This window comes from Oncorhynchus clarkii, chromosome 7 (assembly GCF_045791955.1).
Source record: "Oncorhynchus clarkii lewisi isolate Uvic-CL-2024 chromosome 7, UVic_Ocla_1.0, whole genome shotgun sequence".
NCBI lineage: Eukaryota > Metazoa > Chordata > Actinopteri > Salmoniformes > Salmonidae > Oncorhynchus > Oncorhynchus clarkii.
Genome location: NC_092153.1, coordinates 59,393,371 through 59,412,929, shown reverse-complemented (window position 1 = coordinate 59,412,929; position 19,559 = coordinate 59,393,371). Strand labels below are relative to the sequence as shown.

Sequence of the window (19,559 nt, the reverse complement as noted above, 5' to 3'; positions counted from 1 at the left end):
CACGCTTAAGGTTGTAAACGATATCATAACCGCGATCGATAAAAGACAGCACTGTGCAGCCGTCTTAATCAACCTGGCTAAGGCTTTCGAGTCTGTCAATCACCATATTCTTATCGGCAGACTCAACAGCCTTGGTTTCTCTAATGAATGCCTCGCCTGGTTCACCAACTACTTCTCAGATAGAGTTCAGTGTGTCAAATCAGAGAGCTTGGTGTCCGGACCTCTGGCATCTCTATGGGGGTGTCACAGGGTTAAATTCTCGGGCCGACTCTTTTCTCTGTGTATATCAATGATGTCGTTCTTGCTGCGGGTGATTCTTTAATCCACCTCTACGCAGACGACACCATTCTGTATACATCTGGCCCTTCTTTGGACACTGTGTTAACTAACCTCCAAACGAGCTTCAACTCCATACAACACTCTTACCGTGGCCTCCAATTGCTCTTAAATGCAAGTAAAACGAAATGCATGCTCTTCAACCGATCGCTGCCCGCACCCGCCCGCCCACCCAACTAGCATCACTACTCTGGATGGTTATGACTTAGAATATGTGGACAACTACAAATACCTAGGTGTCTGGCTAGCTCACTGGTCACCGTAGCAACACCCACCCCAAAGCCAATTCTTCCTTTGTCCGCCTTTCCTTCCAGTTCTCTGCTGCCAATGACTGGAACGAATTGCAAAAATCACTGAAGTTGGAGACTTATATCTGCCTCACTAACTTTAAGTGTCAGCTGTCAGAGCAGCTTACAAATCGCTGCAGCTGTACACAGCCCATCTGTAAATATCCCATCCAACCAACCAACTACCTCATCCCCATATTTGTTTTTGTTTTTCTGCTCTTTTGCACACCAGTATTTCTACTTGCACATCCTCATCTGCACATATATCACTCAATGGTAAATTGCTAAATTTGAATTACTTTATCACTATTGGCCTATTTATTGCCTTACCTCCTTACTTCATTTTCACACACTGTATTCAGATTTTTCTATTGTTATTGACTGTCGGTTCGTTTATCCCATGTGTAACTCTGTGTTGTTGTTTTTGTCGCACTGCTTTGCTTTATCTTGACCAGGTCGCAGTTTTAAATGAGAACTTGTTCTCAACTGGCCTACCTGGTTAAATAATGGTGAAATTAAATCAAGAAAATTCTACAATGTAGAAAATAGTAAAAATGAAGAAAAACCCTTGAATGAGTATTTGTGTCCAAACATTTGACTGGTACATAACATTAGACAGTAGACAGTACTGTATTGCTCCAAATTATGTTCAGGGTTAATGCTAGGTAGATATAAAGCCATTGTATTTACTAGCTCTGCTAAGGGATGTGTTTCAGAGCAGTAATAATACAAAGGAATAACACAAGATTACGTTTTATATTGACATTATTTGATACATCAAACGCCTCAGCTGCTGCTCACTCAGAAACAGAAAGAGAGAATAACATTCATGTCATGTCACAAGAAGTGAACCTACGACATGCCTTCTCACCCCACTCCCGCACCTATCCGCATTCCCCCACCCTGCTCTCCTCCAATCAGCTGCTCCCAAGAGACACATGCACGCCTGCGTTGCCATGGAGACACCATGTGGCCCATTCTCCGTAGTCCTCCATGGCAGCTGGTGCCTGGATACGGCTGTGATTGATGGGTTGTGTTGTGAAAGGACGCCAGGGTCTTTGCTTACGTGAGGTTCAGCCCTGTGTAACATACTGACATTGTGATGATGATGCTCAGGAAGGAGAGAAAATCAATGGTTAGGAAAGATGAGAGGGCGTAAGAGGCTGGCCGTGATTTCTCTCTCACTGTGAAGTGGTCTGTCTGACTCTGAACTTCTGGACTTGTGATGTGGAGATGACATTTACAGTCTAAAGGTCCTATTTATTTTCCTCCATGTTTCCTTCCTTTTAGATATTTCACGGTGTTCCACTCGATAGCTAACTGTTTGAAGAAATCGAGATAGAAAGAATTGGCAATTGAAAGGGAATCAGATATCACCTAGTAAATAATACTTTACTCAAGCAATCTTCACATAATATTATGACTATGATTGGCAAATCTCCACCATAACATGTGTAACCGGTGTGAAATGGCTAGCTAGTTAGTGGTGCACACTAGTAGCGCTTCAATCAGTGACGTCACTCGCTCTGAGACCTTGAAATAGTTGTTTCCCTTGCTCTGTAATGGCCGTGGCTTTTGTGGAACGATAGGTAACAATGGTTTTTGGTTCAAGCCCAAGTTGGGGTGAGGAGAGGGACAGAAGTAATACTGTTACATATGCAGGAAGACACAGGGCTACTTCACCTTATATTTAATTTATTTTTATTTAACCTTTATTAAACTAGGCAAGGAACAAATTATTATTTACCATGACGGCCTACCCCGGCCATAAGAACCTATAAGCATGTGACAAATGTTTATTCAATGCAGAGGGAATGTTTATCCCTCCCTAGGTTGAACTGTATCAATCTCATTTCAACATGAGTTCCTAATAAGAACCAGAAGGTAATGATTAACAGGCTGACAGACACACGGCTCTCTGCTTTAGGATGCTCCATCAGTTGGGTCCTGGCCAGCCATTGATCAGCCTCTTCTGCTACTGCCTTTTCATGTGGTACCAGAGCAGAGAGGCTGTGCCATGCTGCAGTGGTCTGGGTGAATCAGCCAATGGAGAGAGAGGGCAGATAGACAGAGAGGTCTGGCACTAGGGAGAGACAGACAGACAGACTGACAGCGAGGGCAGGCACTAGGGAGAGACAGACAGACAGAGAGGGCTGGCACTAGGGAGAGACAGACAGGACCCTACAGCAGGGATAGACACAGAGGAAGAGGAGAAAACAGCCTGGAGGAGGGAGAGAAGGTTACACAGACCGGGATACTATGTCTACCACACCTACCTAAAGCTGGCAATGGAAGAGGATAAGAGTACAATGATGAGGTTAGGCTATTGCCATCAGGCATGTGCAGTATGAGAGTCTACTAGCTGAATTTCATGAGCATTTTGCAAGGAGACCGGAAATTCTGCAGTAAAGATGCCAGATATTGGAAAGTTGTGTAGGGGATTAGATGAGTGAATTTGGCTCAGAGGCAGACACTTTTGTCTGCTGCGTACGTGTGTGTGTGTGTGCTCTGTGTGTGTGTATGTGCTCTGTCTGTGTGTAATGCATGTGTGTGTGTATCCCACAGTGGTATGGCAAGCCTGGGATATTGTTGCCAAGGAGGCTAATTCCTTATGAGGCTGTTTATTTTTCATGCGGCGCACCCAGATGTTACACAAACCCATGAACCTCCTGTGTTTCCCTTTACACCCATGACTCTCCGACTCATTCATACTCATATTCATATCGGCTGTGTTATTTCTCACCTCCTTTGTCACAATGCGTGGCAGAGGCTCAGTGTCTGTTAATAATGCCCCTCTTTACAATGGACTATTCACAGATGCACTGCAAACATTTTGATCTCGCTCACACACACACACGCCTCCCCCAGGATCCACATTTGGATTCCTGCATCTCTCCTCCTCATGTGGGGAGCCAGCCAACATGAAGGATCAGAAATGATGCACTCCACTCACCATAACAGGCCACAGTGTTTGAGGTGGTAATGGGGGACTGTAGTGCTCTGTGGTGAACGCAATAAAAATCCATGTGAACGTTGAGTCACGGTAATCTCCTTTTATGCACTTAGGACATGCATTGGTACTGCAGGTCACTAATGGCCTGGTTCTCAGGGCTCTAGTTTCCCTCAAACCACTCTGACATCAATGCAAATGCAATCGAAAATCACATCAAACACAGTAGCCCTATAGTACTTTTAAAACGCACCTCACTGTGATGGTCAATTTGAAGAAATAAGTTCAACAGCAGGTTGAAACATGGTTGTTGTGAATGTTGTTTCAAAACCTAACAAAACTAAATGGACAAGGCTTTCTAAGGTGATGATTAATTCAAAACAACCATATGCACATTAGAGCTTGTGCATACATACGGATAGGCCAGTGGTTTGAATCCCCGAGATGACTAGAAAAATCAGTTGATGTGCCCTTGAGCAAGACACTTAATCCTAATTGCTCCTGTAAGTCACTCTGGATAAGAGTGTCTGCTAAATTACTTAAATGTCAATGTGAATATGAGCCCAAGCCTGATTATTATTTTTTCAATAAAAATAATGATTGTGATAATGATACAATACATAGCCTACCGCATTTTACTCAAGGCAGAATTTTTTTTTTTTTAAAGCCGATTGAAGATGTCTTTGGTGCATAATTGGTCGAGCTAGCCTATACTCCTAAATTAAACACATTCTATTAATCACCTTTGAGTGTAGACTGAATTATTATGCATACTGGATGGACTGGTTATTTTATGCTTACACTCCAAACTTTCTATAAATGATTATTGGAGAGAAAGTATAGGCCTATGAGATGCTGTTGGTTCATTGATTGTGCAGGGCAGCTTACAGAGTTAGCCTACAATTATAGTGAATTTGTATTTGATTTTGAATAGTATAGTAATAGGGCACTTTTTATATTTTCATAATTAATATTGACACATTACCTTTAACTACAGAATATCTCACCACCATGTGTTTCAATCTCCTCCTCTCTCTCCTACATTCCTTTCTTGATCGTGCAGAGAAAGGGGCTATCAACAGTTTAATGAAATATGTTTAGTTTTGAAAACATGTTATTATCAGTGTTGCCGAACTGATTTCACTTGGTTTCCCAAATTAAGCACTGGGTAGCTGCAGGAACAGGGTTGGAGAGCCTGTGGCATACAGAGTTTGGGTGGAATATAACCTGTCACGTAGCAAGAGGCTGCATGCTACTCGAACAGTGGTTGATGCTTGAAGTGAAATAACCAGAGTATGCATTTATTAAAATGTTATTGTAATTGAACCTTTATTTAACTAGGCAAGTCAGTTAAGAACAAGTTCTTGTTTACAATGACGGCCTACCAAAAGGCAAAAGACCTCCTGCGGGTACAGGGGCTGGGGTAAAAGATTTAAAAAAATATATATATATAGGACCAAACTACCCATGATTGAAAAACGAACCTAAGAGAATAGCATGTGTAGCCTGAGTCAAGGAACAGAGCGCAGGTTTTTTTGCGACTTTCTCAAAACATCAATAGCCTATTGTCGCATCATGCAGCACATATAAACTCAGCAAAAAAGGAAACGTTCTCTGACTGTCAACTGCGTTTATTTTCAGCAAACTTAGCATGTGTAAATATTTGTATGAACATAACAAGATTCAACAACTGAGACATAAACTGAACTAGATCCACAGACATTGAATAATGTGTCCCTGAACAAAGGGGGGTAAAAATCAAAAGTAACAGTCAGTATCTGGTGTGGCCACCAGCTGCATTAAGTACTGCAGTGCATCTCCTCCTCATGGACTGCACCAGATTTGCCCGTTCTTGCTGTGAGATTTTACCCCACTCTTCCACCAAGGCACCTACAAGTTCCCAGACATTTCTGTGAGGAATGGACCTAGCCCTCACCCTCCGATCCAACAGGTCCCAGACGTGCTCAATGGGACTGAGATTTTTTTAATGTATTTTTATTTATTTCTCCTTTATTTAACCAGATAGGCTAGTTGAGAACAAGTTCTCATTTGCAACTGCGACCTGGCCAAGATAAAGCATCGCAATTCGACACATACAACAACACAAAGTTACACATGGAATAAACACAGCATACAGTCAATAATACAGTAGAAAAAAAGAAAACAAAAAAATTATATATACAGTGAGTGCAAATGAGGTAAGATAAGGGAGTTAAGGCAATAAATAGGCCATAGTGGCGAAGTATTTACAATATAGCAATTAAACACTGGAATGGTAGATGTGCAGAAGATGAATGTGCAAGTAGAGATACTGGGGTGGAAAGGAGCAAGATAAATAAATAAATACAATAGGGGGATGAGGTAGATAGATGGGCTGTTTACAGATGGGCTATGTACAGGTGCAGTGATCTGTGAGCTGCTCTGACAGCTGGTGCTTAAAGCTAGTGAGGGAGATATGAGTCTCCAGCTTCAGTGATTTTTGCAGTTCGTTCCAGTCATTAGCAGCAGAGAACTGGAAGGAAAGGCAACCAAAGGAGGAATTGGCTTTGGGGGTGACCAGTGAGATATACCTGCTGGAGCATGCTACGAGTGGGTGCTGCTATGGTGACCAGTGAGCTGAGATAAGGCGGGGCTTTACCTAGCAGAGACTTGTAGATAACCTGTAGCCAGTGGGTTTGGCGACGAGTACGAAGTGAGGGCCAACCAACGAGAGCATACAGGTCGCAGTGGTGGGTAGTGTATGGGGCTTTGATGACAAAACAGATGGCACTCTGATAGACTGCATCCAATTTGTTGAGTAGAGTGTTGGAGGCTATTTTATAGATGACATCGCCGAAGTCGAGGATTGGTAGGATGGTCAGTTTTACAAAGGTATGTTTGGCAGCATGAGTGAAGGATGCTTTGTTGCGATATAGGAAGCTGATTCTAGCCAGACACCTAGGTATTTGTAGTTTTCCACATATTCTAAGTCAGAACCGTCCAGATTAGTGATGCTGGACGGGCGAGCAGTTGCAGGCAGTGATCGATTGAATAGCATGCATTTAGTTTTACTTGCATTTAAGAGCAGTTGGAGGCCACGGAAGGAGACTTGTATGTCATTGAAGCTCGTCTGGAGGTTTGTTAACACAGTGTCCAAAGAGGTAGTATACAGACGTATACAGAATGGTGTCGTCTGCGTAGAGGCGGATCAGAGAATTACCATCAGCAAGAGCGACATCATTGATGTATACAGAGAAGAGAGTCGTCCCGAGAATTGAACCCTGTGGCACGCCCATAGAGACTGCCATAGGTCCGGACAACAGGCCCTCCGATTTGACACACTGAACTCTATCAGAGAAGTAGTTGGTAAACCAGGCGAGGCAATCATTTGAGAAACCAAGGCTGTCAAGTCTGCCAATAAGATAGTGGTGATTGACAGAATCGAAAGCCTTGGCCAGGTCGATAAATACAGCTGCACAGTACTGTTTCTTATCGATGGTTTAGGACCTTGAGCGTGGCTGAGGTGCACCCATGATCAGCTCTGAAACCAGATTGCATAGCGGAGAATGTACGGTGGGATTCGAAATGGTCGGTAATCTGTTTGTTAACTTGGCTTTCGTAGACCTTAGAAAGGCAGGGCAGGATAGATATAGGTCTGTAGCAGTTTGGGTCTAGACTGTCACCCTCTTTGAAAAGGGGGATGACCGCGGCAGCTTTCCAATCTTTGGGAATACGAAAGAGAGGATACGAAAGAGAGGTTGAACAGGCTAGTAATAGTAATAGGGGTTGCAACAATTTCTGCAGATAATTTTAGAAAGAGAGTGTCCAAATTGTCTTGCCCTGCTGATTTATAGGGGTCCCGATTTTTCAGCTCTTTCAGAACATCAGCTATCTGGATTTGGGTGAAGGAGAAATGGTGGGGGCTTTGGCGGGTTGTTGTGGAGGGTGCCGGGCAGTTGACCGGGGTAGGGGTAGCCAGGTGGAATGCATGGCCAAGCCGTAGAGAAATGCTTATTGAAATTCTCAATTATCGTGGATTTATCGGGGCTCAAGTTTTTTTGTTTTTCTAGATTTGGGCTCTAGTTTTTTTGTCCAGTACTGTCTGGTCCAGCGACGGTGGTTTTTGTGCCCACAGGCCATGTTGTTGCCGGTGATGTCTGGTGAGGACCTGCCTTACAACAGGCCTACAAGCCTTCAGTCCAGCCTCTCTCAGCCTATAGCGGACAGTCTGAGCACTGATGGAGGGATTGTGCGTTCCTGGTGTAACTCGGGCAGTTGTTGTTGCCATCCTGTACCTGTCCCGCAGGTGTGATGTTCGGATGTACAAATCCTGTGCTGTTATACGTGGTCTACCACTGCGAGGACGATCAGCTGTCCATCCTGTCTCCCTGTAGCGCTGTCTTAGGCATCTCACAGTATGGACATTGCAATTTATTGCCCTGGACACATCTGTCTGTCTGTCTGTCTGTCTGTCTGTCTGTCTGTCTGTCTGTCTGTCTGTCTGTCTGTCTGTAAGTGGTCTGTGTGAGATGAGATGACCAGGGCTATCAGGCTAAAGCAGTCTGCTCCACTGCACACTTTGGCTGCACAGGCTGGCTCACACTGTGCCTCTCTCCCCATTCCACAGCCAAGCCACCCTAAGAATGCTCTGTAGAACACACACTCCAGGACACACACTCCACTCCACTACACACACTCCCTCACCCCTTTCCAGACCTGCTCAGGTCCTGGTAATGAAGTGACATTAATGCAGCCGCAGGAGGTTAATCAATTCGGTTTCAACTTAATTGCCTGGAGAAGTTTTTATATAACCTTCCAAAATGGCAGCCGTACACAAAACTACTGTATTGGTGCTTCAGCAGTGTCCTGGAAACAACTTCTAGGAAGCACAGGTTGAGCTTAACCTCTCTAGGGTATGTGGGATGCTAGCGTCCCACCTGGCCAACATACTGTGAGATTGCAGAGCGCCAAATTAAAATACAGAAATACTCATTATAAAAATTCAGAAAAGATACAACTATTTTACATAGGTTTAAAGATGAACTTCTTGTGAATCCAACCAGATTCTCAATCCAACCAGATTCTCAATCCAACCAGATTGTGAATCCAGCCAGATTTCAAAAATGCATTACGGTGAAAGCATACCTTACAATTATTTGAGAACATCAGACAAATCATTACAAACCAGCCAAATAGAAGTGTCAGAAATACAGATAAAATGAATCACTCACATCTTCATCATTTATTTTTAATTAACTAGGCAAGTCAGTTAAGAACAAATTCTTATTTTCAAAGACAGCCTAAGAACAGTGGGTTAACTGCCTTGTTCAGGGGTAGAACAACAGATTTGTACCTTGTCAGCACGGGGATTTGAACTTGCAACCTTTCGGTTACTAGCCCAACGCTCTAACCACTAGGCTACCCTGCCAACCCATAGAAGACATTAATTTATTCAATAAATGTTCCTTTTGTTCGATAAAATCTCTCTTTATATCTGAAAACCTCAATTTTGTTTGCACGTTCTCTTCAGTAATCCACAGGCTCAAACGCAGTCACAACAGGCAGACAAAAAAATCCTAATTGTATCCGTAAAGTTCATAGAAACATGTCAAACGATGTTTATATTCAATCCTCAGGTTGTTTTTAGCCTAAATAATCGATAATATTTCAACTGGACAATAACGTTGTCAATATAAAAGGTAAACAAGAAAGGCACTCTCTCGGCCGCGCGCATGAAAAAGCTCTGTGACACGGCAGGGTCCACTCATTCAGGCTGCTCTTACTCCCTCATTTTTAGAATACAAGCCTGAAACAGTTTATAAAGACTGTTGACATCTAGTGGAAGGCATATGAACTGCAATTTGAGTCCTAAGTCAATGGATACTGTAATGGCATGGAATAGAAAACTACAACAAACAAAAAAAATCCAACTTCCTGAATGGATTTTTCTCAGGTTTTTGCCTGCCAAATCAGTTCTGTTATACTCACAGACATTATTTTAACAATGTTGGAAACTTTAGATTGTTTTCTATCAAAATGTACTAATTATATGCATATCCTATCTTCTGGGCCTGAGTAGAATGTAGTTTAATTTGGGCACGCTTTTCATCCAAAACTCCAAATGCTGCCCCCTACCCTAGAGAAGTTAACGACCATAGGGTAATGACATTTCCTCTGATGTCTGTGATGTCTTTATTACTGGTTTAAAGATTGTACATCCACACTAGAGACTATCTGTCTATCAGAAGCCAGGATTCTTGCATTTGTGAATGCTATTTCCATTAACCTTCAATAAAGCCTTGGTTGAAATTCCTTAACAATATGGTGCTTGTGCTGCGTTTCCATGCTGCAGCTGTGGGCCCTTTTCCTGATTTTCGGTAGGAAATCACAGAGGAAGATAAAACATCTCAGATTAAGTGAGATTTATGACTTGAGGGAGCTACAACATGGAGTTGTAGAGCAGGTCCTCTCTAACCTGGGCCTGGCCTGGTCTGGGCTGACTGTTAAATTCCACTCTCTCTTTCCCCGGCCATCTGCTGTCTGGCCGGCTGCAGTCATGCTCAGCACACATTACTACAACGCCCTGCAGCTACCATTATGGAATTATTTTCTGTGGCGAGGTCAAAGTTCAGGGATCTCCTACGTCCTGGTATTGTTCTCTGAGGTCATTCTGCTCTCTGTTGAGACTGACAGACATAGTCCACTGACTTTATAATTCCTGTCCTGGCTTGGGATCGGCATGAGGATCGGCATGAGTAATCGAGTACTGAAAAGAATGTCAAAAATCTGTCTTTAACCAGTGATCACTTTTTATACAAATACTGTAAAACTAGACATCGTTAATGTGCTTTAACTGTAGTGTTCCATTTGTACATGTGCATTTGTGGGACACAACAAAAAAGAAACCTAGCCTAGCATCACACAGTTCTGCTCCTTAAATTTCCTTTCCCTTTCATGTCTCACTCACTCAATTGCGTTACGACCTCTCCTTCTACACATGCCTGCTGTGTGCTCCTACAGGAATCGTATCTAACTGATGAGATACACAAGCTACATTCCTTGCCAAATGCCAACATTTGTATCACAAATTCAAAATGGACTGGTTGCCTGAAGTATGGAAATATGTGTTCCGACAATGAGATGCAGTTCTGGAATCATTTTTTCTTAGGCTACTTTGCGGTTATCACTAGTTACCACAGCCACTAAGTCAACATTGGCTATACATTAGTTTTATAAAGACAGAGCGTATTTTCATTAGAATCACTAAGCCTAGCCCTAACAGATGTCCTGGCAATAATTCATCCACATGCAGTGTTCAATTTAGAATTGTTAATCCATTCCAAGGACACGGCATAATAAACTCAATCGAACGTCTGTATATCGAAAAGAAGACAGATTTTGGTTTGTAACCTTGAAAAATTTGTCTTTCATCTTGCCAAATTGAACCCTGTTTCATATGATCACTTTTTAAGAATCCAGGACCTCCCGAGTGGTGCAGTGGTCTAAGGCACTGCATTGCAGTGCTAGCTGTGCCATTAGAGATTCTGGTTCGAGTCCAGGCTCTGTCGCAGCCGGCCGTGACCCGGAGACCCATGGGGCGGTGCACAATTTACCCAGCGTTGTCCGGGATGTTCTTGTCCCATCGCGCTATAGCAATTCATGTGGTGGGCTGGGCACAATGCATGCTGACACGATTGCCAGGTGAAAGGTGTTTCCTAAGACACATTGGTGCTTCTGGGTTAAGTGGGTGTTGTGTCAAGAAGCAGTGCGGACACAAGGCTCTTGACCTTCGCGTCTCCTGAGTCCCTACGGGAGTTGACGAGACAAGATGCCTTTTAAAATGATAAACATGGATTAGCTAACACAACGTGCCATTGGAACACAGGAGTGTTCCAACCCGCCTATGTAGATATTGGATTAAAAATCATCTGATTCCAGCTACAATAGTAATTTACAACATTAACAATGTCTACACTGTATTTCAATGGACTGAAAATGTGATTTTCTTTCAAAAACAAGGACATTTCTGAAATAAAGGTTAAATATATATATATTTTTAAATATGTACAGTTTCTGTACCATACATACCAGGGTATATGGTATTACCAGAAGTGCACAAATAAATATATGTATTTATTCTTATTTTTGATGCACAAAACAATTTAGGCAACAGGGATCTTGGTCCAGGAGGGGATTGACTGTCTCTGCTGTAACCAAGAAGCTTGGTCTTGACATCTAGCCTCTTAGCTAGCAAGTTAGCCAACCAAATGCATAGCTTGAGCCCTAAACAGGAAATCATTTATTTGACACATCTTAGATTTCTTATAGATATACTTAAATTAAGCAGTGGCTGTAGTCCCCAACACTCCCAATAAATGTTTTATTTTATTTTTAACAGTATTGAAAAGCATACTGTCTGCATTTTGAAATACCCCGGTATACGGTATAAGTGGTATATCGCCCAAGCCTGTACAGAGTGCATTCTCTATTGCAGACTTATTCACTGGACACACAAGTTACAGCCACACAGACCTACAGTTTCATCAATACAGAGAAGGCTGTTCAGGGATAAACAAGTGCTTGTGGATTGTTGCCTCTCCACAAAGGCCCATCTGTCTGCATGCTTAACTGCATAATGAATGAAGCCTGTGACTCCAATAACTTTCAGGGAGAGACAGTAATACTGCCTCATCACTTTGGCTTGCCAGAAAAGTCACATTATTTTAAAGTGCAGTAGTAATTGGATTGGTACGATCATTTGACATCGATTTATGCTGTGGAGACACACGATAGTTGATGATCAACTCAAAGATTGTGCAGAGCTAAAAATAAAATGGCATTCTTGACACTCTTTGTTTGAAAAAACAATTACTAGAGTACTGATTGCTGAACTTGAATGTAATGTATAATGTGGCCTGCATCCGGCACTGATGATCTTACTGTTAGGTATTTGTGCTGAATTGGAATTTTTGCTCAGGTATCAAACTCAATGTATGGTAGTTAACCCCCAGATGAAGTGGTGTAAATAGACAAAAGGGCTACTCTGTTGTCACGGTCGCTGGAATAATTATCAGACCAAACTGCAGTGCGATATGGTTTCCACATAATAGTTATTAGAAAACGCACAAAACAACAAAGAAACAGAAACAACAACAACAACAACAACAACAACAACAACAACAACACGTGACTACAGAGGTGCTACATGCACTAACTCAAAACAATATCCCATAAAACACAGGTGGAAAAAATGCTACTTAAATATGATCCCCAATTAGAGACAACGATAGCCAGCTGCCTCTAATTGTGAATCATACCAAACACCAACATAGAAAAACTAAACTAGAACCCCACATAGAAAATAATAACTAGAAAACCACCCCAGTCAAGCCCTGACCTACTATACCATAGAAATACAAAGGCTCTCTATGGTCAGGGCGTGACAGTTGTAGGATAAATGTTGTTCAGTAAGTAGCTTCTCTCCATCATATGTAATTTTGGTAGAATTGCCTCATCAAGCTATTTCTGTCTCAGCCCTATCTCCACAAATGGAAACACGTGTAGAAAAGAAATGCTGTGCGCTTGCCGTGTGTAATTTCTGCATTGCCTAATCAAACAACAGTGTCAAAGCCAATAAAATTGTACCCTTCAATTAAAGGTTATTCTTATGGCCTACATCTAATTAGTAGAGCTCTTGTTCATTTTGGGGACTTGAATTACCGCTATCTTCCCTCCCTCTATCCCCAACACTGGGTGTAGTCCGTGCTTATTATCCATACAAACGCTTGAACAAGTAAACCAACAACACTGTTTGAAATTCAAATTTTAATTTCAAATAGGGTGCTCACAGACTCAAACAAGCTCCTTTTTTTCTAATAACTTGATTGCTTTCAGAATTGGGCCACAGCCAATAATAAAGCAGTTTACATTTGATCTCATGGATTCCTTTTCATTCCATAAATCATTGATGTTTACACATAATCCAGAATGTTTAATGTTTGATTCTGTTAAAAGGTCCATTTTGAAAAGGTTTCTTTGAACTGATGTCATGCTGGCTACAATACTTGTTTTGGTACTGTTCAAAAGGGCAAAGCATCGTCTGTAACTGCAGGCCAAAATTTACAGCATTCCTCCTCTTCACAGATTGAAAAGAACCACTGAGGGTACAGACACTTTAAATAAACCACAGCGGAGGTGCAAAACGAGGAATCGGGAATATACGGGGATAATTGTGCAATTGCTCATGGTTTCTAAGAGGCGAGGACACACTTCTGGCATGCGTGACCAATTTTTTTTGCAATCGTCTGTCACCGCTGCAGCTACTGGTTCACAGTCCCCTGTTTTTCATGAGTGTTTTAAAAAGTGCTCCCTGCCATTCATGTGAATCAGTGTCAGCTTTTTCTGGGGTGATTCTCCCAGAGAATGATAGAAGTTAATGGAAAGAAAGGAGGAAAAACTGTCTGTCATTTGTTCTGGGAAAGGCTCACAGTCACTGGAAGTATGGAATGTGTGTGGTGTAGTAGTAGTAGCCGGGCATCTCCAGGGATGGTACTAGTTATAGGAGACCTCTATGAAGGCTCTTGCAGGCCGCCATATAAAGAGCCTTTAATACATACCGTATGACACATGAAAAAGCTTTGATCCCGCATGCTGAATACAGGATACTCATGAGGTCAAAGCTTTCTCTTTCTGTTGGCTAGTGATACCACCTTTCAATCCGGTAGCTAGTTAGTATTACTATACACTATATTAATATTTCCCTTTTATTCCATTTGTTTACTGTAGCTCTTTTATTCAGACCAGAAAGAGGAATCTCAGGTTTGCTGGTTTGTTCTGTATAATAGGTCAGTCTTTGTTCTTTTGTCGAGGCAGAGTTGGATCTCAATGACAACACTACAAAGCCGATGAAGACTCAGGTTTCTCTCCTGGGTACAGACCAGCATCAAGGATCTGCAGTGAGACTGCTAGTGTCAGGTTCCCCTCATAGATGCTGGTTGCTTCTGATACAGGATTTAGTCCAAGCGAGGGTTTGATGCACCTACTTACTCATTGACAGCAGTTTGATTATAGGTCCACTGCTGTAGGACTTCCTGATGCCAGTTCTCACACAACTCATCTTAGTTCAGCTCAGCTCTGGAGCCATTACACTACATTATATTCAGCAGGCGGTCATCTTCCTAAAGAGATGTTCGATAGCCCAGGGTGGAACTAGGGTTTACACAGTCTGTTTGAAAACAGAAAAGACTACTACACTACAACTCAGGGACCAACAACATTAAGCTTACAGCTCTTTCAGACATGTGTGGTGCTGATTGACAGCTTTGCCTGAGGGTTGTTAGAGAGAGAAACACGTTGTTAACACTGAGCTGCTTGGAAATATGTGACCAGACATTTCATGGTTGTTAGGTGTGCAAGGTGAAAACTGTTATTTTTCAGCCAACTTTTGGTATTTTATTAGGATCCCCATTAGCTGTTGCGAAAGCAGCAGTTACTCTTCCTGGGGTCCACACAAAACATGAAACATGACATAATACAGAACATTAATAGACAAGAACAACTCAAGGACAGAACGACATATATTTTAAAAACGGCACACATAACCTACAGTGTGTATGTCAGAGCTGTGTGTAAGTTGACTATGTAAACAATTTGGAATTTTCAACACATAAATGTTTCTTATAAAAGGAAGAAGTGATACAGTTAATACAGTTAGCTGGCATGCATAGTATTTATATCAGCCCTCTGATTACAATAAAGAGCAAGACGTGCTGCTCCAGTATGGGCCATCTGCATCTTAACAAGGTCTTTCTTTTCAGCATTTGACCACATGACTGGACAATAATAAAGATGAAACAAAACTAGAGCCTGCAGGACTTGCTTTTTGGAGAAGGTTGGAGTCAAAACAGCAGAGCATCTCTTTATTATGGACAGACCTCTCTCTCAATTGAATCTATATATTTTGAATTCTTTAAGGATTCGCATGTGAGGCCATGTGCTAAGCAGAGTGAGTAAGGTAGTGAAGTAAACAACTGAAGATTTCAAGACTAACAGTGGTGAAAGTAGTAGTAGAAATACACTTTACCTTGGCCTATATCCCAATCTGACTTTGGTGCAGGTCATGTTGTTCTTCACATTACTGTCTAAGGTAAACACACACTATATCAAATAAATCTATGTTTATTTGTTACATGCACAGGATACAGAAGGTGTAAACGGTACAGTGAAGTGGTAACTTGCATATTTACATAGTAGCAATATCAAAAATAGACTACATGACCAAAGGTATGTGGACACCTGCTCGTCAAAAATCTCCTTCCAAAATCATGGGCATCAATATGGAGTTGGTTTCCCCTTTGCTGCTATAACAGCCTCCACTCTTCTGGGAAGGCTTTCCACTAGATGTTGGAACATTGCTGCGGAAACTTGCTTCCATTCAGTCACAAGAGTATTAGTGAGGTCGGATTGGTCTGCTACATGGCAGACCAATCCGAACTCATCTCTCAGCATGTCCAGTTCATCCATTATCTCAGCCAATCACCGCTAGCGGACACTTCCTTTCTTTTTCCATGGCTAAACCAACTGGGCTTGAAATTCTTATGCTTTGAAGTAATGACGTGCGCGTCTCTTGAAACGGGTCACATTTTGTCAAACACTATTTTTTCCAACAGTTTGCTAAGAGCTGCCAACAAGCTGATAGGTCTGCTGTTAGAACCAGTAAAGGCCACTTTACCACTCTTGGGTAGCGGAATTACTTTGGCTTCCCTCCAGGCCTGAGGGCAAACACCTTCCTCTAGACTCAGATTAAATACATGACAGATAAGAGTGGGCATAGAGTCAGATACCATCCTCAGTAGCTTTCCATCTAAGTTGTTAATGCCAGGTTTGTCATTATTGATCGATAACAATCATTTCTCCACCTCTCCCACACTAACTTTACAAAATATTCACTTACAAAGCTATTGGCAGCAATTTGAGGGAAAACATGCCCGGTTTAAAAAATAAGAAACTGTGAGTGTTAATGAGATTTCGCTACCATCCGTAACCTATTTCACAGTTGGAAAATAATCCTTGGCACAAATATCATAACAGAATTATTATAAACCCATAATAAGATAAATTATTAAATGTCTCTTTTGCACTTTTTTAAAATCCCTTTTGAATAAATCCACAGAATGATTTGGGGTGGTGTAAAACAGCACATACATGAACTCTTCTCAGATATATGGTTTCAGAGACGTTTGTGGAGCACGTGTCAGCAAAGATAGAAAACATAGTGAAGGAAGGGTTGATTGAATCCCTCCCCATACCTTGATCTGTTGGAGATGATGACCCTGTTATGACTGATTGACTCTTGCCAACTTTATGTTTTGTGTTTTGATACACAGAGATCCGTAACCAGCTGGTGGAGCAGTTCAAATGCCTGGAGCAGCAGTCCGAGTCTCGTATCCAGCTGCTGCAGGACCTGCAGGACTTCTTCCGCCGCAAGGCTGAGATCCAGCTGGAGTACTCCCGCAGCCTGGAGAAACTGGCCGAGCGATTCTCCAACAAGATCCGCAGCTCCAGAGAACACCACCAGTTCAAGTGAGTTCCCTCCCTGCAGAGATGAGACGACAACATGGCGAGAGACCACCTAGCTTCAAACTGAGACAAACATTTAAACTGCATCTGAGGCAGCGAGGGAGAGAGTGTGTGTGCGGGCGTGTGTTTGTGGGTCTACTTGCCTTGCAAACACATGTCTACTCCATGTTTGTGTGTGTGCTTGGGTGAATTTATTTTTGAATTGCCTGAGAGCGTGTGAACTTATTGAGTACACATGAAGTTACCCTGAACAAAAATTAAACGCAACATGCAACAATTTAATTTCATGTAAGGAAATCAGTCAATTAAAATATATTCATTAGGTCCTTATCTATGGATTTCATTTGACTGGGAATACAGATATGCATCTGTTGGTCACAGATACCTTTAAAAAAAAAGTAGGAGCGTGGATCAGAAACCCAGTCAGTATCTGGTGTGACCACCATTTCCCTCAGGCAGCGCGACACATCTCCTTCACATAGAGTTGATCAGGCTGTTGATTGTGGCCTGTGGAATGTTGTCCCACTCCTCTTCAATGGCTGTGCGAAGTTGCTGGCTATTGGAGGGAACTGGAACATGATGTCGTACACGTTGACCCAGAGCATATCAAACATGCTCAATGGGTGACATGCACAGGAGGTTGGCGGGACCTTAATTGGGGAGGACTGGCTTGTAGTAATGGCTGGAGCGGAATAGGGGAATGGTATCAAATACATAAAACACATGGTTTGATGCCTTTCCATTTACTCCGTTCCAGACATTATTATGAGCTGTCTTCCCCTCAGCAGCCTCCACTGGTGACATGTCTGGTCAGTGTGCAGACCATGGAAGAACTGGGACATTTTCAGCTTCCAGGAATTGTGTACAGATCCTTTCAACATGGGGCAGAGCATTATCATGCTGAAACATGAGGTGATTGTGGCGGATGAATGGCACGACAATGGGCCTCAGGATCTCGTCATTAAAATAGCCATCGATAAAATGCGATAGTGTTCATTTTCCGTAGCTCATGCCTGCCCATACCATAAGGCCACCGCCGTCATGGGGCACACTGTTCACAACGTTAACATCAGCAAACTGCTCGCCCACACGACGCCATACACGCTGTCTGCCATATGCCCGGTACAGTTGAAACTGGGATTCATCTGTGAAGAGCACACTTCTCCAGCGTGCCAGTGGCCATCGAAAGTGAGCATTTTCCCACTGAAGTCGGTTACGACGCTGAACTGCAGTCAGGTCAAGACCCTGGTGAGGATGACGAGCACGCAGATGAGCTTCCATGAGACGGTTTCTGCCAGTTTGTGCAGTAATTCTATAGTTTCATCAGCTGTCCGGGTGGCTTGTCTCAGACGATCCTGCAGGTGAAGAAGCCGGATGTGGAGGTCCTAGACTGGTGTGGTTCAACATGGTCTGTGGTGTGTTAGGTCAGTTGGACGTACTGCCAAATTCTCTAAAATTACATTGGAGGTGGCTTATGGTAGAGAAATTAGCATGAAATTATCTGCCAACAGTTCTGGTGGACATTCCTGCAGTCAGCATTCCAATTGCACGCTCCCTCAACACTTGAGACATCTGTGTTGTGTGACAAAACTGCACAATTTAGAGTGGCCTTTTATTTTCTCCAGCACAAGGTGCACCTGTGTAATGATAATTAATCAATTAAGCTATTTAATCAGCTTCTTGATATGCCACACCTGTCAGGTGGATGGATTATCTTGTCAAATGAGAAATGGTCACTAACAGGGATGTAAACAAATTTGTGCAAACATTTTTGAGAAATATGCTTATTTAAAAAAATAAGATACTTTTTTTAGGGGTAGATCAGCTTTAATATTGCAGATAGATTATGGATTCCATCAATATTATTGTCTGCATCACTTCCAATCCCCCATATATTTTGGGGTAAATATATACAGTACCTGTCAAAAGTTTGGACACACCTACTCATTCCAGGGTTTTTTGATAAAAAATAAAACTATTTTCTGCATTGTAGAATAATAGTGAAGACATCAAACTATGAAATAACACAAATGGAATCATGTAGTAACCAAAAAAGTGTTAAACAAATAAAAATATATATGAGATTTGAGATTCTTCAAAGTAGCCACCCTTTCTCTCAACCATTCTCTCAACCAGCTTCATGAGGTAGTCACCTGGAATGCATTTCAATTAACCGGTGTTAAAACGTAATTTGTGGAATTTCTTTCCTTCTTAATGTGTTTGAGCCAATCGGTTGTGTTGTGACATGGTAGGAGTGGTATACAGAAGATAGCCCTATTTGGTAAAAGACCAAGTCCATATTATGGCAATAACTGTCCAAATAAGCAAAGAGAACTGACAGTCCATCATTATTTTAAGACATGAAGGTCAGTCAAACCAGAACATTTCAAGAACTTTGAAAGTTTCTTCAAGTGCAGTCACAAAAACCA

At 42.2% G+C, this 19,559-nt stretch overlaps 1 protein-coding gene across 1 annotated transcript in view; it reads left to right on the top strand.

The window, feature by feature from the left end:
• Positions 1-19,559, top strand: part of LOC139413565 (SLIT-ROBO Rho GTPase-activating protein 3) — a 116,197-nt gene that overhangs the window by 20,065 nt on the left and 76,573 nt on the right. Inside the window, exon 2 of the mRNA XM_071161071.1 lies at positions 16,938-17,133. Within this exon, the coding sequence (XP_071017172.1) occupies positions 16,938-17,133 (196 nt within the window). The remainder of the gene's footprint in view (positions 1-16,937; positions 17,134-19,559) is intronic.